A 19,291-nucleotide genomic window follows, 5' to 3' on the forward strand; every position below is an offset into this window, starting at 1 on the left:
TTAATATTTCAAACAGGAGGTTAAGAGTTTCCGCTGCCAGACAGAAAGCATGCAGGTTATGTTTTGAGCTGCCGCCTGTCACATCAAACCTACAAACTTTTATACCCTCACTGAACACGGACAGGTTGAAAGAACAAACGGGAAACCAGAATGCCAACACTTCAATGTCAGTGTCGTTTGTGGATGCAGATATTAAACGTACAAGTTTAAACAGAGTGAAAGAAAAGAAGATTCTGAGACATACGGAGGCCCCGAAGAGACATATAGAGCTTTCACACTCGCAGAAAACTCCTGATATTCTCATGCTGAGCGTCATGTGTGAACACAAACATCTGAATGTTTCTCTCTTCACTCAGAGTTTCTCCTCCAGCCTCCTCGTATTTATTCTGCAGAAAGTCAGAGTGAGCTGATGTGAGAACGCAGCAGGATATAATCAGGAGAATTCAGCTGGAGCCAGTGGGAGGGGCCAGTGGGAGGGGGTGGTGACCTTTATTCCCTGTGATCGCTGCACACCACCTCTACCATCTCCGTGCTCTAATCAGCCTGCTGCATTATGTTTCCTGTTCTCCAGTTTGTTCTTCTCCTCTCTTCAGTTCACATTGAGAGTCTCTTCAACTACATGTAGCGTTGATAGAAAGACAAATATTCTCATTATAGCGTCTTAAAGAGGACTGCTTAGACTTACCTCAGGAGAACCCGCCCCCCCTCCCCTCTGACAGGGATAGTCTCCCACTGTGAGGTGCATGTGTGAACAACCAGATCAGGAAAATATCGGGAGATTTAGAGGGATGAAAAAGCGCAGGCTGATCTCAAGACACGTTTGTGTGATAAATAAATAAAGTCGTTTTTATGTATGTGTTATGAATGTCACTTTGAACTCTCTCAAAATTTTTGCAAAAGTTTGGATTCACAAAAACTATTTTTTTTTCAGGACAAATTGGTCAAACAAATCATCTTGAAGCGTCACATTCATTGTGTTTTCCTGCAGTATTTATACCTCGTATCTGTGATTCTCTCTCCTGCATGAACCGAGAGCTGATTTATGGACGTCTGTTTTTCTGTTTTTTCCACACACAAGTGTTAAAAAAAAATGACCCTCAACAGCCACCTTACTCGTTGAAAATGTGCAGCAGTGACGTTAAATATTCACCTTTAGAAGTTTATGGGCTGCTGATGTGAAAACCAGCGTCATGTTCCTGATGTGCAAAACTCGAGCTGCTCGTGGAAATAATCCCCCCTCTCTTCAAATGTCTTGTTCAGTCTGAGCGTGTGCAGCTTTGATGTTGAGGAGCGGCCAAACCGAGGGGGTCAGTCCTGCGTGTGCTGCAGAGAGTTTACATCCAAGCGTTCCTCAAATCCCCCCCCCCAAAATAATCCTGCTGCCTTCTCACGGCAAAACTTGTGACACCCGCCTCAGATTAACGGTCCAGGCTTAAGTCCACGAGGTCAACCAGCTCCAACTCAAGACACGAACATCTGCTGGAAGGAAGAGGATGCTGATGGGCTCTGTGACATCACAGGACGAGGACAGAACTATAGATCCAGAACGGGCGGATTAAAACGCCGACATGTGGCGGGGGGGAGTAAAGCCACGATCGATGACTTCTGAATGTTCTCATGGAGCCCCACATGACTCGGAGGATGGAGGACTCTTTGGGGGCTCCTACAGGTTCTGGTCGTGGATCTGGTTCTGGTCGTGGTTCTGGGAGGGGGGCAGGAGGCGGGCGACGTGGCCGATGCCTTTGGTGACGCCCTCCCTGAAGAGCAGCTTGGCGCCGAGTCGCAGGTACTCCGGGTGTTTGATGAAGCGGAAGCGGACCACGGCTCTCTCGCCCGTACGCAGCTCCTCCTGCAGGACAGAGAGGGAGTTATGCAAACCGGCAGCAAGATGGCGCTCTAATCATCTTTTATCAAACCAGTAGGTTTCAGGTTTGTTACCATGGCAACAAAAAGAGAGCATCATAGGCAGTCCTGTGTTTTTTTTTAACTCATCGATTGTATCGTTTAAAATTGAGTCGCAATGCTCACCTTCCCGTGAAGACACTCCACGGTCGCCGTCTGCCGCACGTTGCCGACATGCACGGTGACCTGCGAGCCCCGACGGAAGGTCTTGGCGTGGAAGAGCAGCACGATGGCGGCTTCAAACTGACAGCAGATGGTCGGGTTCATCTTGGGACTGACCATCACCATGCCCTGCAGCAGCCAATCACACATCACTGTCACCACGCGCCGACCATCGCGCCGACATCAGTGGCAATTCTTTTTTCTGCCTTAAAAGCTGCACAGTGGGGGGGAGGGGGAGGGGGAGGGGAGGAGATCCAGCGGCTCCAGACCAGAACCGACCGTTACAAACGTGTTACTCCATAAAACAAACAAACTAGCTTACTGACGCAGCAGCTCGTGCGTTCTCTCTCTCTGTTCGCCCCTTCCTCCAGTGATGCTAAAACAGGAGGGTGGAGACTTAAGGTCATGTGATCTCTAACCTTGCGCAGCAGCGAGCGGTCAAAGTTTCCCAGAGCGAGCGTGGCGGCCTGTCCCGCCCTCAGCACCCTGCAGGCCGAGCGGTTCCTCTGGATGCTGCCCACCTTCAGACGCAGGAATCGACCCTCGTCTGTGGGACCGACCACCAGCCGCTCGCCCTCCCGACACACTCCACTGAAACACACACACACACACACACACACACACACACACACACACACACACACACAGGTTGAATAATGCACACACTCGGGGCGGGATTTACAAGAGGATTCTGTGGCTTTGGCGCCGGCTAAACCCGTTGAAATGACTCAAAAACCACACAAAGTGCGTCATGCATTTATTGTCTCCTTTTCTGACAGTTAGTCTGATTGCTAACGACAGCGCTGACAGCCACACTAACCGCCAATTTCCACATATGCCGTGCACGCCACAGTTTTGTCTGTGCCGCACTCTAGTCAACGCTCCTGTTTCCAAAGCAAGCGGCGGTTTGTCTCCTGAGCTACGCACTGCTTGGTTTCAAACACGCTGCAGCTCCATTTTCGACAGAGCACGCCGCAAGCAAGCTGGACAGAATAGAACGACCCGGACAGGAAGTCAGACAAGGAAACCAAAGAGCGTACATCAATTTCAAAATAAAACACAACATACAGACTCTCAATTTTTTTTTCAATTTCAAATTATCAATTTATCAACATTACGTCACATGCATGTTTTTCTCTTCATTCCCGCTTGATCTTGTAGTTCTAATGAGATTGCGTCTAGTTAAGTTGCTCATGGCTGCGCTCAGCTGCACTCGTGCTCCAGAAACGGACCCAGTGGGCGCCATCCGACAGAGCGGCGCTGAATACTTTGTGTAAATTGGCAGTAACTTAAAGTCCCCATGAAATGAAAAAAATACAATTTCCTGGTTTTGTTCCAGCCAAAAAGCATCATCTTAGTATTTTAAAATCTAAACATCTGTTTTCCTCTTCCTGTAAAACGTTTCAAATGTCTGATGACTCGTCTTAAAAACATCAGACTGTCTCCGTCCCAAACACGAGTGTGATCTTTGTATTGTTCTCACCTGTACAGAGTTCCCCCCACCACGGTCCCCACATCGGGAACAGAGTAGATCTCGTCGACCTGCAAACACACACACACACACACACACAGAATTAAAACCTTGTGGATGTATGTCAGATTATAAAAGAAACGGTGTGTTCATGTGGTGTCAGAAAAATTGGAAATGTGAGTTGCAGGACGTAAAGATTTATGTGAAGAGGAAAGTTGGCGACTATTTCTGTACATTTAGGTGACATCACTGTGGTTAAGAATACTTTTTTAGCAGATGGTGTGTGCGTATGCTTTTGTGTGTGTGTGTGTGTGTGTGTGTGTGTGTGTGTGTGTGTGTGTGTGTGTGTGTGTGTGTGTGTGTGTGTGTGTGTGTGTGTGTGTACCTGGAACTCGGTGAGCTGCTGCATCAGCTCCTCCTGCTCCTTGCTGTTGCTCAGAGGAGGAAGGATGTTCAGGAAAACCTTCAACAGGTCCAGACTCTCTCCGGACACACTGGACAGGGTGAAGATGGGCGTGATGCTGTGACACACACACACACACACACACACACACACACACACACACACACACACAGAAAACTAACATGAACACTCTCTTTAGGTCTTTAGGTTGAATATTTTGTGCTTGAAATCATAATCCTGGGACACAGGATGGCCTTGAGGTTAAGGCGCACGCCCCTTGTACAGAGGCTATGGTCACCTTGGGTTCAAATCCGACCTCGACCCTTTGCTGCATGTCATCCCATTGTCTCTCCTCCCAACATTCCCTGTCTCTCAGGATCCCTCTTAGTAGCAGTGGTAGGTATTTTAGTTTTTGTACGTACCATGCTGACTGGGTAAACTGCTGCGCTGCCGTCACAGCGTCATCGGGGTTCGATATCACCATGGGAACCTTGTTGCAGCCCGGTTGCTTCAGGACCCGCTCCAGCTGACGGACCGTTCTGTCCACGGTGCCGCGCGAGCACAGGTCCACTTTACTGACCACGATGAAGATGGGAACCTTCAGCGCCATGGCCAGGCCCAGGTGCTCCCGGGTCGTACCGGCTGGACGGAGGAGAGCAGGAACACTGTGAGCGTGCTGACATCAGGATAAAAGACTTCATTACCCAGAAACCATTGGGCAGGCACCAGGGAACAATGTCAGAGCTTTCAAAGGTGAGATATTGTTGGGAGGTTGCCTCAGCCTGCAGCAACAAAACGGCAAAAGCTGAAACAGCTGCAAAATCAATGAAAATGTTTCTCTTCTGACTGACTCAGGTTGTTATTCTAAGTAAGATACCTTTTACCATTTTACCCAGAAACAGCTGTTATCTCACTCTCTTCATAATCTGCCAGCCTCCATTGACAAAAACACTAATCCTTCCTGCAGAACACAGAGGAGGTCTGTCTCAACCGATTAGCTTGTTAGTGTTATTGTGTGACTTTGGTGCAGGGTTGCCAGGTCTTTGTGACAAAAACAAGCCCGATGGCCACTCAAAACCACAGACTGTAAATATGAATATTTGAAGCCTGAGTGACGTCACCCGTCTGTTCCTGCAGGGGGCGCTGGAGTCCCATCGATGGCGGTCTCCATGCTGGAAATGCTGTCTCAGTCTAACTTTCAGTCAACCTAACGACAGGCTGAGAGCTGGAGCTGAGGCGGGTTTTAAACCTCCTGACAAACCGTTACACCGCGCCCACCTGTCAATCAGATCAGCTACACGCCTTATTGTGAATAACTCTTATCCTTCATCAAATCAAAACTGATGAGTCATCAAAACATTCACCCCCCGTACAGTGTGTGTCCATCGAGACATGAGCTAATCACACCTATTTGGTTTTTTGAACCAGGCTGTAAACATGTTAATCTCTGCTGTAAAAACAGGCTTTTTAGAATGGGTGTGTATGTGACTTCCTGTGTTTCTGCAGCCAGCCTCTAGTGGACGCTCAAGGAACTGCAGGATTTTTACACTAACGCATCGGCTTCATTTTGCAAACTAGCCGAACAGTTTATCGACCAGCCCTGTGCCGAAATTCAGAAAATAGGACGGGCGGAAGCCGATGTGAAGAGTGTCTTGGAGGGAGGAGAGGGAACAGTATTTAACTCTGCTCTCCTGTTTTCTCTTAATCACATATTTGCTTCTATACTCATGCATGTCTAGATTCTTTTGTTTTGTTATTTTTAGTTTGGGCTGGAGAAACCCAGTGGTGTAATTTTTACGGCTTTCTTGTCATTTTCTTCTTCTTCGGTAGTTTTTTTTAGAGGGAGGTGCAGAGAGTGAGGTCGGCTAGGCACCTTCTTGCTGCTGTTGCTTCAAAAACAAATAATTTAAAATCAGTTTGTCAGACTTGATATGATGATAAGGACATCTTTTTTTTTACCATTTTCATACAAAGTTGCAGACATTGATCATATATAAAGAAGCCACTCTTAGTGTCTGCACAGGTCTTAAACACAGATCACTGCTGACCTCTAGTGGTGAATATAAGAAGCTGGTTTTCATTTCTTCACCACCGACAGCCTCTAAGTTGTTCTATACTCTTAAAAATATTAAGAACAAAATGTTGCATCACCTCCTCCAAGCTACAGACCCATACACAGCTACAACACGTTAAACACTCCCGGGCTTTCTTGCAGCACAGACATCACAACCTAACAGCACTCTGTTATTTGACGGATGAGATCAGACTCATCACACGTTTCTGAGGGATGTAATTGAGAACACACTGAAGACACCAAACAGCCTCCGCTCCTCCTCATCCTCCGAGTTATCACACCTTTCAAAACCATCGCCATGACAACTGTATTTCAGAGAGGACTTTACACCTACCAGGATTAAGATTTAAGGTGTAACTTCTAACACCTTTAATGTTAGTAGAGCGAAATAACGTTCAAACGAGGCAACGATTGAACTGACGCAGAGCTGCTGCGACCCAGTGCAGGTATTTAAAGGTCACATATTCTGTAAAACACACTTCACCATGTTTCTCTAACACTAAAATGTGTCTCTAGTCCGTCTACAAACCCCACAATGATGAGAAAAGTCCATCCTCTCCGTCTTCTGCCTGCTCCACTTTTCAGAAAATGTGTGCTCAAACAGGCCGTTTGGAGATTTTGCCTTCATGACATCACAAAGGGCAGTAGCCCCTCCCCCAGGTGGGAGACACTCCCACAGCTAGGTGTTTGTTCTGCCCTCTGAGTCTGCCTTCTCACCGTAAACAATAGGACATGGAGAGAGAAAGCACCGAGTACACCCGAGCCCTTCCAGAGAGAGGGCGTGGTCAGACACAGCTCATTTACATATTTAAAGGTACAGACACAGAAACAGCCTGTTCTGAGCAGGGCTGAAATAGAGGGGTTTATAGACATGATCAAATACAGGATCAGAGTGGATTTAGAACAAGAAACTTCACACACATGTTTTGAGGAGCTCTGAGACTTCTTTACACTGATTGAAGAGGAGGAGAATATGTCACCTTTAATGGAAGTGACCTCTAGCGCTGCATAAATACAAGGAGGTTTCTTCCAAACCAAAGTTTGAGAATCGCTTCTGGGTGGTATTAAATTAATTTGGTTGGTGATGTAAAGCCCTAAAAAGAATAACTTAAGTCTGAAGCTCACCGATGCCCGTGTTGGCGCTCACCACTAGCATAGCGAAGTCGGGGCAGTAGCTGGTGAGGCCAAAGATGGTCGTCTTCAGGTACTTGTGGTGTCCGGCCAGGTCGATGAAGGTGATCATCTTAGAGGAGCTCTCACAGATCTCCTCCGCTGTCCGAGACTCGCTGTAGTTCACGACCTGCAACATGTTAAAGAAACTCAGGCTGTAAACATGTTGATTTTAACATGGGGCTCTATGAGGACTGACTCACTGCAGGAGACAGACTCTAGTGGACACTGGAGGAACTGCAGCTGTAAAGTTAGACATTTTAACATGGGGCTCTATGGGGACTGACTCACTGCAGGAGACAGACTCTAGTGGACACTGGAGGAACTGCAGCTGTAAAGTTAGACATTTTAACATGGAGCTCTATGGGGACTGACTCACTGCAGGAGACAGACTCTAGTGGACACTGGAGGAACTGCAGCTGTAAAGTTAGACATTTTAACATGGAGCTCTATGAGGACTGACTCACTGCAGGAGACAGACTCTAGTGGACACTGGAGGAACTGCAGCTGTAAAGTTAGACATTTTAACATGGAGCTCTATGGGGACTGACTCACTGCAGGAGACAGACTCTAGTGGACACTGGAGGAACTGCAGCTGTAAAGTTAGACATTTTAACATAGAGCTCTATGGGGACTGACTCACTGCAGGAGACAGACTCTAGTGGACACTGGAGGAACTGCAGTTCTTAGCACTACTGCATCTGCTCTCACCTCTCCTTTGCTGTTGAAGCCGAGGATCTCGAAACTGATGCTGGAGGTTCGTCCCGTCTGAATCTCGTGTAGATGTCTGAAGAGGTTGAGTCGCGCTCGTCCTCGCCCGTTGTCCAGCTCGCCCTGCGTCAGGACGCCCAGCAGGGTCGACTTCCCTGAGTCAACATTGCCAAGAACTGCCACCCGCAGGTCAAGGAACTGTTGAAAGAAAATAAAATCTTGGTTTTGGTTTACAACGACAGAGTTCCCCTTTAATGAGCTGAACCAGCATCTCACCTGCTGATCATCAGGAACTTTCCGAACCAGGACCTCTGCGATCTTACGCGTGTTTCTGTCCGAGTCGTAGTCCACCTCTCTCTCTCGGAGGAGCGTGATGTCGGCTCCGACTCTGACGAGAACCAGAAGAAAAAAACAGATGGGAACTTCTTTTAGATAACACGGTAACATGTTTAATACACCTGTTTAGTAACGTTTAACATGTTATCTTTCAGACTTTAGTTTGACCATTTTTTTTACTTCTGTGTGTTTTTGTAGGAATAAAACAAGCTAGGTCCTGAGTCCACCTGGCGTTGTAAAAGTGCTGGCTGTGCTTGGATGCGTGCTGCACGTGCGTGTTGTTTCTATGACAACAGCTTCTTAAAAAGGGCCGCTGACTGACACTGCTCTGTTGCTTTTTACTGCATGTTTTATATTTGAGATCATTTATTTTCCTTCACTGTGAGAATCAAACGGAGGATGTTTGCCCTCCGACTTTGCCTGGACACGGAGCGAGGACGATGCGGGTACAGGGCACGATCAATGGGCGCTTGTTTTTTATTTGATTTTAGATAAAGTTAGTTTTTGAGACCTACTTCTCCGCCATCCTCTTTAAGGTCTTGAGCGACGCCCTCATGTCGGCCTCGGTCAGACCGACCAGCAGGCCGTTGTCCTCCACTCCGATCTGGTAGACGGCCTCGCCGCGGCCCTCTTGCAGACGCCACTTCAGCTGCGTGGCCAGGTGCTCGAAGCGATACTGAGTGGGATTAACCAGCTTCAGCTACGACAACAACAGAGAGAGAGAGAGAGAGAGAGAGAGAGAGAGAGAGAGAGAGAGAGGGGGTAGAGGACGAGAGACAGCTGTCTTATGAAATGGATGTAGTTTTGGTAGAATAACAGAGGTCGCATTGTGGGTCGTATCGAAGAGTACGGAAGTATCAAACATTTTGGAAGTCTCATTCTCTGTGTCTACCTGCTGTTCTTTATGGTCTACACACTACCTGGGGTTTCAACATGTCCCTCCTGAATCCAAAAAACTGTTGTTGTTGTTTTGAACCATTTTTTTTTTTTGGCACCAGTTAACCCAAGGGACGCTGTTAGCTAGTTTAGCTTCCTCTGACTGCAGTGTGACAACATGGATATTATTCTCAGGCCTCCATCCAAAAGATCAAATACAAGCATACTGAGTGAGAAAGTCCTGCTGGTTTAACAAAATAAAGTCTTAACTACGGTGGCCCTTAAGTGCAAAGCACAACGACAAATCACAAAACACACAAGAAATAAGAAAACACAACATCATTCACTTCTAACGGAAAAGGTACCTGCAGTCAACAAGGACCACCGCTGATTGGACGAACGCACTGTCCTTCTTTTTTAACCGGAACGATATGCCAGTCTCTACTATCAGAGAATATTTTGATGCAGGGCATACATATGAGGTGATCCTGGATTTGCTGTCAACCTTTCACAACATTCAAACGAGTATCTGTACGCTTAAGGACATGTTTAAAAGAAGCAGGGTTGTACAGACGACGGAACTATTCTCCACTAACCAAGGACACAAAAACAAAATTTTGCACACAATTTTTTTCGCAGTGCAGGAAATGAAGAGTTGGTTACCTTGTACTCGATGTTTCCTTCTTCAGCCTGGAATGAAAAAAGAGAAAAAGAAAAGAGATGAGGACACCTATAATAATGACAAAAATAGAATTAGCAAATCATTCAGTGTCTTTCCTGCCTTTTTTGTCTTCTTTTGTACCAAACACACAGAAAATAATGCTGAGACATTATTTGACTACAGGCATGAAGAAGGGGCGTGTCCTACTTGTTTTGACTGGGGAGGTCGAACTAGGGCACTGACTTAGGCTGAAGTAGGTGGATGGATGGATGGATAGATTGGTGGCATGACGTTTTACATGATTTTGTTTATTTTACCCTTTTTATCCCCACTAATGAGCTGTAACACAACTTGGCAACATATAAAACTTAGATGTTTGTGCAAAGTCATAATTTAAAGTAGTTTTTGTACGCAAACTCTTGCACGCTGTCAAAGTTGCAAAAATACATTTATTGGCAATTAAGTCCATCGCAAGTTAGACCGTGTGCACAAGTTTTTGCTTTGACATTTTTTTATGGAAGTATGCAAAGTTTTTATTCACAACTGAAAGTTATTTCATTTACACATACAGAAAACTACCAGCAGCCTGTTTTGAAAACTGTCTAATAGGTTGATTTTAAGTCCCGCCTCTGATTAGGCAAAATAGCCAATCATGCATGTGGATTTTGGTGTGGCACCTGGGGTGGCCAATCAGATTTCAAGGGGGGGGTCCATAGTATGAATGTAATGTATGTAATGTTCCTGATGATGTTTCAGTCTGGAAACTCCGACTTCAGAGATTGAATGGAACATCAAAAGTCTTTTTGGGCCCAAAGGCATCACATCACGCTGCAATACCAGGTTCGGCCACCATGTAAAATTGCCTTCAAGGGTTGACGCACTTCCTGGGGGCTTGTTTTAGACCACAGCAAAATTTTCAGAATTTGGAAACCTCCCTAAGGGGTCACCATCAGTGTTGCCAGGTCCACTTGTTATAAGCGACTTTGGGCTTGATTTTCTGTAAAGTCGCTTGCAAATATCGTCAGTCGCGGGCTGCAGGTTTTTGGGCTTGTTTTCGAAAGTGCAGTTGCTTGTTTGGGCTTGCTTTGCTCCCTGTATGAACCCCTACTGATTCACTCCCAACTCGCCACAATAAAGTGAAACACAGTCGCGATAGTTTGTCCATTTCCAGGATCCGTCCACAACCCTGTTTCCTTGGTTAGCCCGCCGGCCAGATCTGACACGCCCAGGGATAAAGGGGGGAAATATGGAAAAAAATATAATAAAGAGTCGGAGAAAGAGAGAGAAAGACACCGAGATTTCACTGTTTCACATCAAAATGAGACAAGACAAACACCACACACACACACATATATATATGTACATATATATATATATATATACATGTACATATATATATATAGTGACCTCTCTTTTAAACTATGTGGTAGGTTAGGTAACCTGTTTGGCTTCATTTTATTTATTTGAGGAGCCAGGTCGCTTGTTTTGGGCTTGTTTCCATAGAGCTGGTTGCTTCTTCCTCTCGCGAGATCTGGCAGCACTCTCGCTCTTATTGCGCTGCCAAGGGTTGCATGCATAAATGCTGACTTAAGTTTGTCACTAAAAGTCACAGAAGGAAAATGTAGCCTCAGTAAGGTAAACAGATATTGCATTGGGGTAAGTTAATGTGTTATTCTCTACAAATTTGAAAGACATAATTTAAGATAAGATTGTGGTAAGACAGAGTTTAAGTTTTAGCTAACTCTACTAGCGAACCAGCTCCACATGTCCCGCCCATTTCAACTGAGAGGACATCAACCTAACTTCATCAACTATTCCTGCAATTTAAAGTAAAATTTGATAAAGGAAACGTTTATTTGAACACAATGGTAAATATTTTTGCGTTATCATGAGTCCTTAGGATACATTTTTCAATTCGGCATACAGTTAAAATACATTTTGGATCATTTTCGGCGATTATTTCCACTTTTATTCCAGTTCTCTTCCACATCAGCGCAGTACACAGTTTAAGAAAGATCGTGAAAGATGGAAGCTAAAGTGGTAAGGCAATACATTTCTTGTTGTAGATTCTTATGCCGAATTAATTATCGGCCTTTCTTCTTGCAGAAAATGTATTCTGTTAACAGCTAATGCGTTTGTATCATATGAATCTAGACAGAAATGTGTTAAATTGCAAAAGTTTTGAGTGCGGTTTGGTGTGACGTATTCACTTGAGCAGGAAACAGGGGCAGTGGCGGTGCGGGCTTTGAAAGTCGAACTCAATATAACACTATTTCCCCTTCGTGTACTTATCTTTTATTAGTGTGGTATCTAAAACTAAATGTTACAGTCATTAGCCTGAAGCTAGTTCATGTTGTAGTCCCGTTAATCCCCGGGCTAAAGGAAGCTACCTCCGGTGGGAAATACGGTGGCGGTGTTTTGTTGTTCCGGTTGTTCTTTTTGTTCCTTCTCCTTCGGCCTCGTTTGCCTCTTCTCGTTCGTGACTTTTTCGACGTTTTCTTCCCGTTATTCCCGCAGCCCTGTCCCTGTCTGGCGTGCCCGGGCGACACTGCACCACTCCCGGATAATAAATCCACCATCGCGGAGCTCAGGGAGTCACCGGGAGGTCACCGGGAGCCGTCTGAACTCACGGTAATGATTTCTCATATGATGTTAATACTACTCTTATTTCTAACATCACATCTATAAAAACACAGGGCCTCTCTGAGGGGAAACCTGCTGCGGAGGATGCTCTCTCCTCAGCATCAGCAGCTGCAGCACCGTCAGGTCAGCGTCTCTACGTCACCACACACCAAACTGCATCCTGATGGGATTTTCAAAATAATTTCCCAAACAGGTTTCCGAATAAGAAAACGGGTTAAAATTTCAAAGTAAGAGTGCAAGAGTCATAAGAACATTTTACACATACACAAAAATAATTTTGCACTTTTGCATCGGCTTCATTATTCAACACCGGAGGTTGCCGCTTGTCTCTTACCTGTCTGCCTCTCTCTTTTTCACAGCAGATGTAACACCATTACTACATTTTGTAGTTCTTACTACTACTCTACTGGACAAACCTGTAATATAAAATATATAATGTAATAACCTGGACAAACAAATGAGTCCAATCAACGGCCGCATCCATATTGGATTTGCAGTCTCAACCTAACTTCGGATCAACCTAACAACAGCAGTAAGGCGGGACTGAACTCCGCCCATTCAGTTCGACGTTAGCGGTCCACTTGACAGCATAGCTAACGGCTACGGCTGCTATCATCCCCTACGGCTTTCCTGCTCGTCCTGAGAAAACTCTATAAACAGGTAAGTTAACATTTAACTTTTCTGCAACACAGTTAAAATGAATTATATTCAACCCAAATATTTAATTAATGTCTTAAAAACTATACTTTTTTAAATATACAATTATGGTTATTAGTTATTTGTCAGAGCAGTTCCTAGACTTTGTCAGTGTTAGCAGAGAAATACATTAGCAAAGTATTATCATAAAATGTAAGAAACATTTTGAGGCTTATCTTTACATTTAAATTCTCACATTGTGTTACAAATCATTACTTGGGTGTAAGAACATGTTTAAGGATAAGAAGTCTGTTTTAAAACGATAAAAGACAGAGCTTTGGCATCTTTTTTCTTTTTGTTGTTGTTGATAAAACTACTGTTAGACCATAGACTGTAAATAAATATGTGAGACATCCAGAAGAAATCAATATTACAATGCATACAGTTCATGTTACTGTTCTGACAAAAAGAGGAATGTCTGTGTTTTATATTTACTGATGTCAACAGCGATGTGGGTGAACATGACAATTGAAAATTTATATTTTGTATTTATCTTAAGATATTTGTTTTCTATAGAACCCTGTGAAGTCATGGAGTCTGTGGCCAGTGACGAATGCCAAGTGTCAGCTTCACACCAAAAACTAGTATTAGAAAAAATAGTATTTAAGACTGGCATCTATTATTATGAGTTGCAGCTACCTTGTTAAATATTCTTCCTGCAGATGTGGCTAATAAAAAAACACCCTGAGCTGTCACATGTAGTTAACTGTACATTTTGTCTTGTCTGAGGCATTAATTGAACACCGTTGTATTTCTCCTATAGACACAGTGTGGATTATTGGGGACTTGTATGTCGAGGTGCCCAGAGAGCTGCAGAGACAGAGGAAGAAACCTGAGCCTCAACAACATCTGCATTTGTCGGTTCTTCTGGGGTGGACTTCGGTTGCTTCTCTTCTTCAACAACTCGCTGTGAGGGAGGTCTCCCCCGAATGGCCTGAGTGATGTCACCCACAGGCTGAGAGCTGGAGCGGGTTTTAAGTCTCCTGACAAACTGTTACATCGAGTGTCAAAATTCACCCCCCTCACAGTGGGAGCACGAGGTCACTAACTAATCAGATATATTTCGTTTTTTGAACCAGGCTGTAAACATGTTAATTCCTGTGGTACAAACTGGCTTTTTTGGCTGTGGGCTTATGGCACTTCCGGCGCTTCTGCAGCCAGCCTCAAGCGGAACCTCGAGGAACTGCAGTTTTTTGTACTTCGGCATTGGCTTCATTTTTTGAGACCGGAGGTTGCCCCTTGGTCTTGACCTATTTTGCTTCCTGCCTGTGAGTGTTTCCCTCCTGTCTGACTGCCAACCACACCCTCGATAGTCTCACCTGTTCACCAGCCTGTCGTCTCCTTCACAAACAAAGCTGTTTCATTTTCTCTGTCAGCCCCCCCCCCCACCCCCCTCCCCTGCTTATAGCCAGTTTTCCCGTTCAGGCCTCCTCCCCACCACCATCGGACTGTGTCGTCCCACAACCACCGCCGTCCTAATTCATGCACGGCCAACTCCGACCTCCACCTCAGCGGCGAGGAAGTGTGGACAGTGTTGTCATGAAATCAAACTTCAGTCTTTGTTTTTAATCCCCGTTGACATGAATCGATATTGAATGTATTTACATGAAGTTAAAGAAATATCTCTGTACATGATGGTGCAAAAAGATAGTTTTTTTATTTTAAAAGAATCACATTATTGATTGAAAATACTTTTTTTAAATCAGAATATAAAAGACAAAGATTTATCAACACTGATCAGGAATCACAGAAATCAATCTCTTGATGAACTTTGCAATAACTGTTGAAACATGATTTTAACATAATAGAATAATCTGTTTTCTGTATGACACACTAATATATTATTTTACTTTTTATACACATGCACATTAAAAAACAAACTTAAAATAGATATATGTAGGACTTTCACCTGGAGTTTCTCCTCCAGCCTCCTAGGATTCAGGATGTAGTTCAAACAATGTCAGTGATCAGTAAGTTGTGACTACAATGAATCCACAAAGTTCACATTAAGATGAGACTGTGGTGATGTGGTTCATGTTTGCTTAAAGACCTTTGCTAAATTTTCATGTACCATTTAAATTACTAACCAGGTGTCTTCCTGAAAGCTCCTGAGCACTCGTCTCATAGGTTCCTCTGGATCGTTGCTGCTATGGACCGCATGACCCGCCCTACTCTGCCTCTGATTAGTTGGTACTTGTTGCCTTTCGTTGGGTTGGTTTGATTTAGGCATGAGGACTGATGATGATTGGTTCTGGGCAGCGGCGTGCCCAGACAGGTGGCCAGGGGTGACATGGGTCACTCTTAAAATCTGATTGGCCACCCCAAAAATCCTACACTGTGATTGGCTTTTTGCCTTGTCTGGTCGTTAGAAGGGACCAAAACATTGCCAATTAACAAGTTTTTGAAAGTTAGACAGTCTGTCTCTGATTGGTTGGTTAGATTTAGGCATGAGGACTGATGATGATTGTTTCTGGGTAAGCCAGTCACAGGCAGAATAGGTCCCCGAGTACGGCAAGCAGCAAGTAAGGAAATATATTAAAGGAGGAAAAATGTCAAAAGGGGCAATTTATGATTATCACCGTGTGAAATAGGATGGTTAGCATATGACCGTGTGAAGATGCTCAACTGCCTGACTCACCGTCAAAGCGTGACACTTGGCAGCTCTGTGTAATGGGTAAACTTTAAATCAATCACAGTGAATACCTTCTGCTGATTTTAAGATATAAAATATAAGTCGTTGCCACCAAACATGCATCTTTGTTCAATTTGATGAAACGAGCAATCAGAGAAATGGTTATTTACTGTAAAATCTGGTGTATAAGACGCACTTTTAATACCTATTTTTTCGTCTTAAAAGTTGGCTGCATCATATGCACCGGTGCGACCAATATACCAGTATAAAATACTGAAACACGCGCCATCATTACCGCGGGTGCAGCAGCCCCTATCACTGCGACCTGACGTGATTAAAAACCCATCCCCATTCATTGTGTATTGAAAGCTGAGTGCACGGTGTGCTGGGAAAGACGGCGACACAGACCAGGCTGGCTGCGCGACTTTTTCCACATCTTTTCTCCCTCACAAGGTCATAATCTACATTTACAGAAACAGTGGTATATTGTTCCGTAAATAAACCTTGTGGAGTGTTCTTTTGATTGAAAGAGTCCTATATTAAAGTTAAAGAGTGACGAGCCAAGTCGGGCAGCGCGACTCGCAAGCTAGGAGTCTGCGCCTCACAGCTTACGTGAACGTGAAAACAGACGGAACTAAAAGAATGACGCAGCTGCACAGAAACTGCACATTGTAGACATTGCTGAACACAATATAAATCGTCACGCAAGAAAACAGTTTAAACTTTTTTTTCTCTTTAAGAGACCTTCAAAACAGTCTTATATACCGGTGCGACTTATATTCCGGATTTTACGGTAACTTTGACAGGACAGATGATCAGAGGTGCAGAGTTTTTATCTCCTTCATTCAGACCAGGACTAAAGTAAGGGAAGAGTTTCCTCCTAAAGGAGCAGTCTGTAAAAGAGTAGATCAGAGCTGCAGCACCAACGTCATAAAAGGAGACCAGACCCTCCTCATAATCCACAAACACCCCCACCTTCTCAGGCCGACACTTCAGAGAGAGACGAGCTTCACGAGCTTTGTACTCATTTCCATTTTTTAAACATATATCCCACACATCTTTTTCAAGAAGCACTGTGATTTCTCCCTTCCTTTTATTCAACTTTCTGGCCACTCCTAATTTCCAACTAGTCCTTCCTGTAACCTGAACCTCGAAGTAAAATCTGCCTGAAGAGAAACTCTGCTGTCCTAAAACATAAGGTAAGGAAGAATATCTCCGTGGGTTGTCTGGTAGATTCCTCACATCACCATGATGAACTTGTTTCCCATCATCAGACCGGATGAGATATGGTTGTGCTGTATCAGGATCAAGAGTTACATCCACAGCATACTGCTGGACTCGCTTCAGCTCAGCTGGAACCAACAACTTCTTCATCTCTTCACTGAGAGTCTCCTCCAGCTGAGCCACAGCTTTCCTCACAGTCTCCTCATAAAGTGGTTGACAGACATTAACCTCTGTCCAGTCTTTGGTGGGTGGAGCAAAGTTAACAGACTGGACTCTCTGGATTAGATGGAGGTGGTCTTCAGAGCGTGAGAGCTGCTGCACCTCAGTGCTCCTCTTCATCAGCTCACAGATTTCCTGCTCCAGCTCTTTGATGAAAGCTTCGGCCTGTTTCTCTGTTGTTTTCAGCTTCTTTTCGATCGTGTCGATGAACTCGGCCTGACCTCTCTCAACAGACTCCTTCAGAGCGGTGAAGACTCGAACACCTTCTGCCATCTCTCTGTCTGCATCGTCTTTACTGAGGTCCACTGAGTGTTTGATCTCTTGAATCTCCAGTCGTCTTTTCTGGATCATCTGCTGAATTTCAGCCTCTGTCTCCTCCAGCTTTGTCTTCTTTTCTTCATATTCTTCTTTCAGAGGAACAAACTTGTGTGTCTGGTGGTCTAAAACAGAGCAGAGCATGCAGACACAGGTCTGATCGGTCTTACAGAACAGCTCCAGAGGTTTATCGTGCTTCGTACACATCCTGTCCTCCAGGTTCTCCACAGGGTCGATCAGCTGGTGTCTTTTCAGACGTGAAGCTGTCAGATGAGGCTCCAGGTGAGTCTCACAGTAGGAGACCAGACAGTCTAAGCAGGACTTCAGGGCCTTCTGTTTGGTTCCAGTGCAGACGTCACAGAGAACTTCTCCTGGTTTGGACTCTTGTAGCTCTGAGCTGCTGCTGCTGGCTTCCTGCTGAGCTTTGTCTCTGAACTGACCAACCATCTCAGAGATGAAAGTGTTGACGTGCAGCTCAGGTCTTGTGTTAAAAACCTTATTACACAATGGACACTTGTACTGGTCGCTGGTGTTCCAGTGTTCAGTGATGCAGTTTTTGCAGAAGTTGTGTCCACATGGTATGGTGACAGGATCATTGAACACATCCAGACAGATGGAGCAGAGAAACTGATCCTCAGACCGATGATAGTTTGCAGCAGCCATATCTACACAAAGTGAAAGAAAAAAAAATATTACAGCATTTTATTTACAGCATTAGGTATTATTCTAAATGGGTCCCAGTAACCTCGGAAGAAGGAAACCAGGGCACCCCCTGGAGCCAGACTAGCTCTGCTCCACCAGAAGAGAGGAGCAGAGCTGACAACTGATAACTGTCAGCTCTGCTCCCAATAACAGAGATTGCATTGTTTTAAACAAGTTGTTTCTAAAAGTGTTTTTGACGACCTTACAATGGCCATTTAAAAAAAAAAAAACTTTAGAAAACACAAGCGCCCTCTGCTGGTGAAAGAGCTGATTTTGACCTTTAGTGTTGTGAAGATGGATTTTTTTTGTGCAGAATTTTACTGCTTACAAATCTTTGCTGACTTGAATGAAAACAAATTTCAATTCCTTCTCTGCTTCCTTCAAATTAAAAGCCTCATTGTGGTTTCTCCATGTCAAGGCTTTTACTGTGAAACAGCCAGAGGAAATAGAATTCAGTTTGGCTGCAGGACGTTATCAGTGAACAACAACAATACCAGGAAGTTAGAAATGTCCAAAGTCCAAATGAGAGAAACTCAGTTCAAGGCACGCACACACACACACAAACACACAGAGTTTAAAAAGCTCGAGCATGAAGAGAGAGTGAAATGAGGGAGTTGAGTGTAAATCCTGGTTGTTCAAAGTGTAAACATGATCAGCTGTACTCACCTGTGTTTGCAGAGACTCTGCTGTGTCGTTGACAAAGATTGGATGAAGTTAGTTTAATTTCTTTGAAGAGAAACGGAGACCTTTCTGGACGGCTGCGTGGCCGACACCCTGACAAACTTTAAGTTTCATTTCTTCAGAGTGACGCTGAAGCTCTCCTCCCTCAGCTGTGGCTCCGCCTCTAACTGCAGCTTGTTTCTTCCCTCTGAGTCACAGGGCTGTTGTGAAATACCAGCTTTGATAGACTGATCTGATCTGAGAAGAAGAATTTCATTAAAGTTGTCGTATCTTCTTTGTGAATAAGATAGGTTGCTCGAGTTCATTTATTACAGTCACTCATGTATTAGGAGAGTTTTGTGCTTGTTGTGGCAGCAGAACAGAACTGATCACTTCTTGTATCTTCATGTTGGGCTCCATCTAGTGGTCGTTGT

At 44.6% G+C, this 19,291-nt stretch overlaps 2 protein-coding genes across 2 annotated transcripts; both read right to left on the minus strand.

The window, feature by feature from the left end:
* Positions 1-527: 527 nt before the first annotated feature.
* On the minus strand, positions 528-12,546 carry gtpbp2b (GTP binding protein 2b). Its single transcript, XM_061065887.1, has 12 exons — positions 12,157-12,546; positions 9,769-9,795; positions 8,745-8,929; positions 8,170-8,281; positions 7,894-8,091; positions 7,138-7,312; positions 4,361-4,580; positions 3,921-4,056; positions 3,548-3,606; positions 2,484-2,655; positions 2,029-2,193; positions 528-1,849 (listed from the first exon to the last, which is right to left on the minus strand). Exons 1-12 carry the CDS (start codon positions 12,343-12,345, stop codon positions 1,664-1,666), a joined length of 1,824 nt encoding a protein of 607 aa, XP_060921870.1. The 5' UTR covers positions 12,346-12,546; the 3' UTR covers positions 528-1,663.
* A 2,191-nt stretch (positions 12,547-14,737) lies between these two features.
* Positions 14,738-19,077, minus strand: LOC132995752 (E3 ubiquitin-protein ligase TRIM21-like). The gene is made up of 2 exons (XM_061065901.1): positions 18,864-19,077; positions 14,738-18,160 (listed from the first exon to the last, which is right to left on the minus strand). The coding sequence occupies exon 2, from the start codon at positions 18,156-18,158 to the stop codon at positions 16,512-16,514; it is 1,647 nt and encodes a 548-aa protein (XP_060921884.1). The 5' UTR covers positions 18,159-18,160; positions 18,864-19,077; the 3' UTR covers positions 14,738-16,511.
* Positions 19,078-19,291: the final 214 nt, after the last annotated feature.

Source organism: Labrus mixtus, chromosome 2 (assembly GCF_963584025.1).
Source record: "Labrus mixtus chromosome 2, fLabMix1.1, whole genome shotgun sequence".
NCBI classification, from domain to species: domain Eukaryota; kingdom Metazoa; phylum Chordata; class Actinopteri; order Labriformes; family Labridae; genus Labrus; species Labrus mixtus.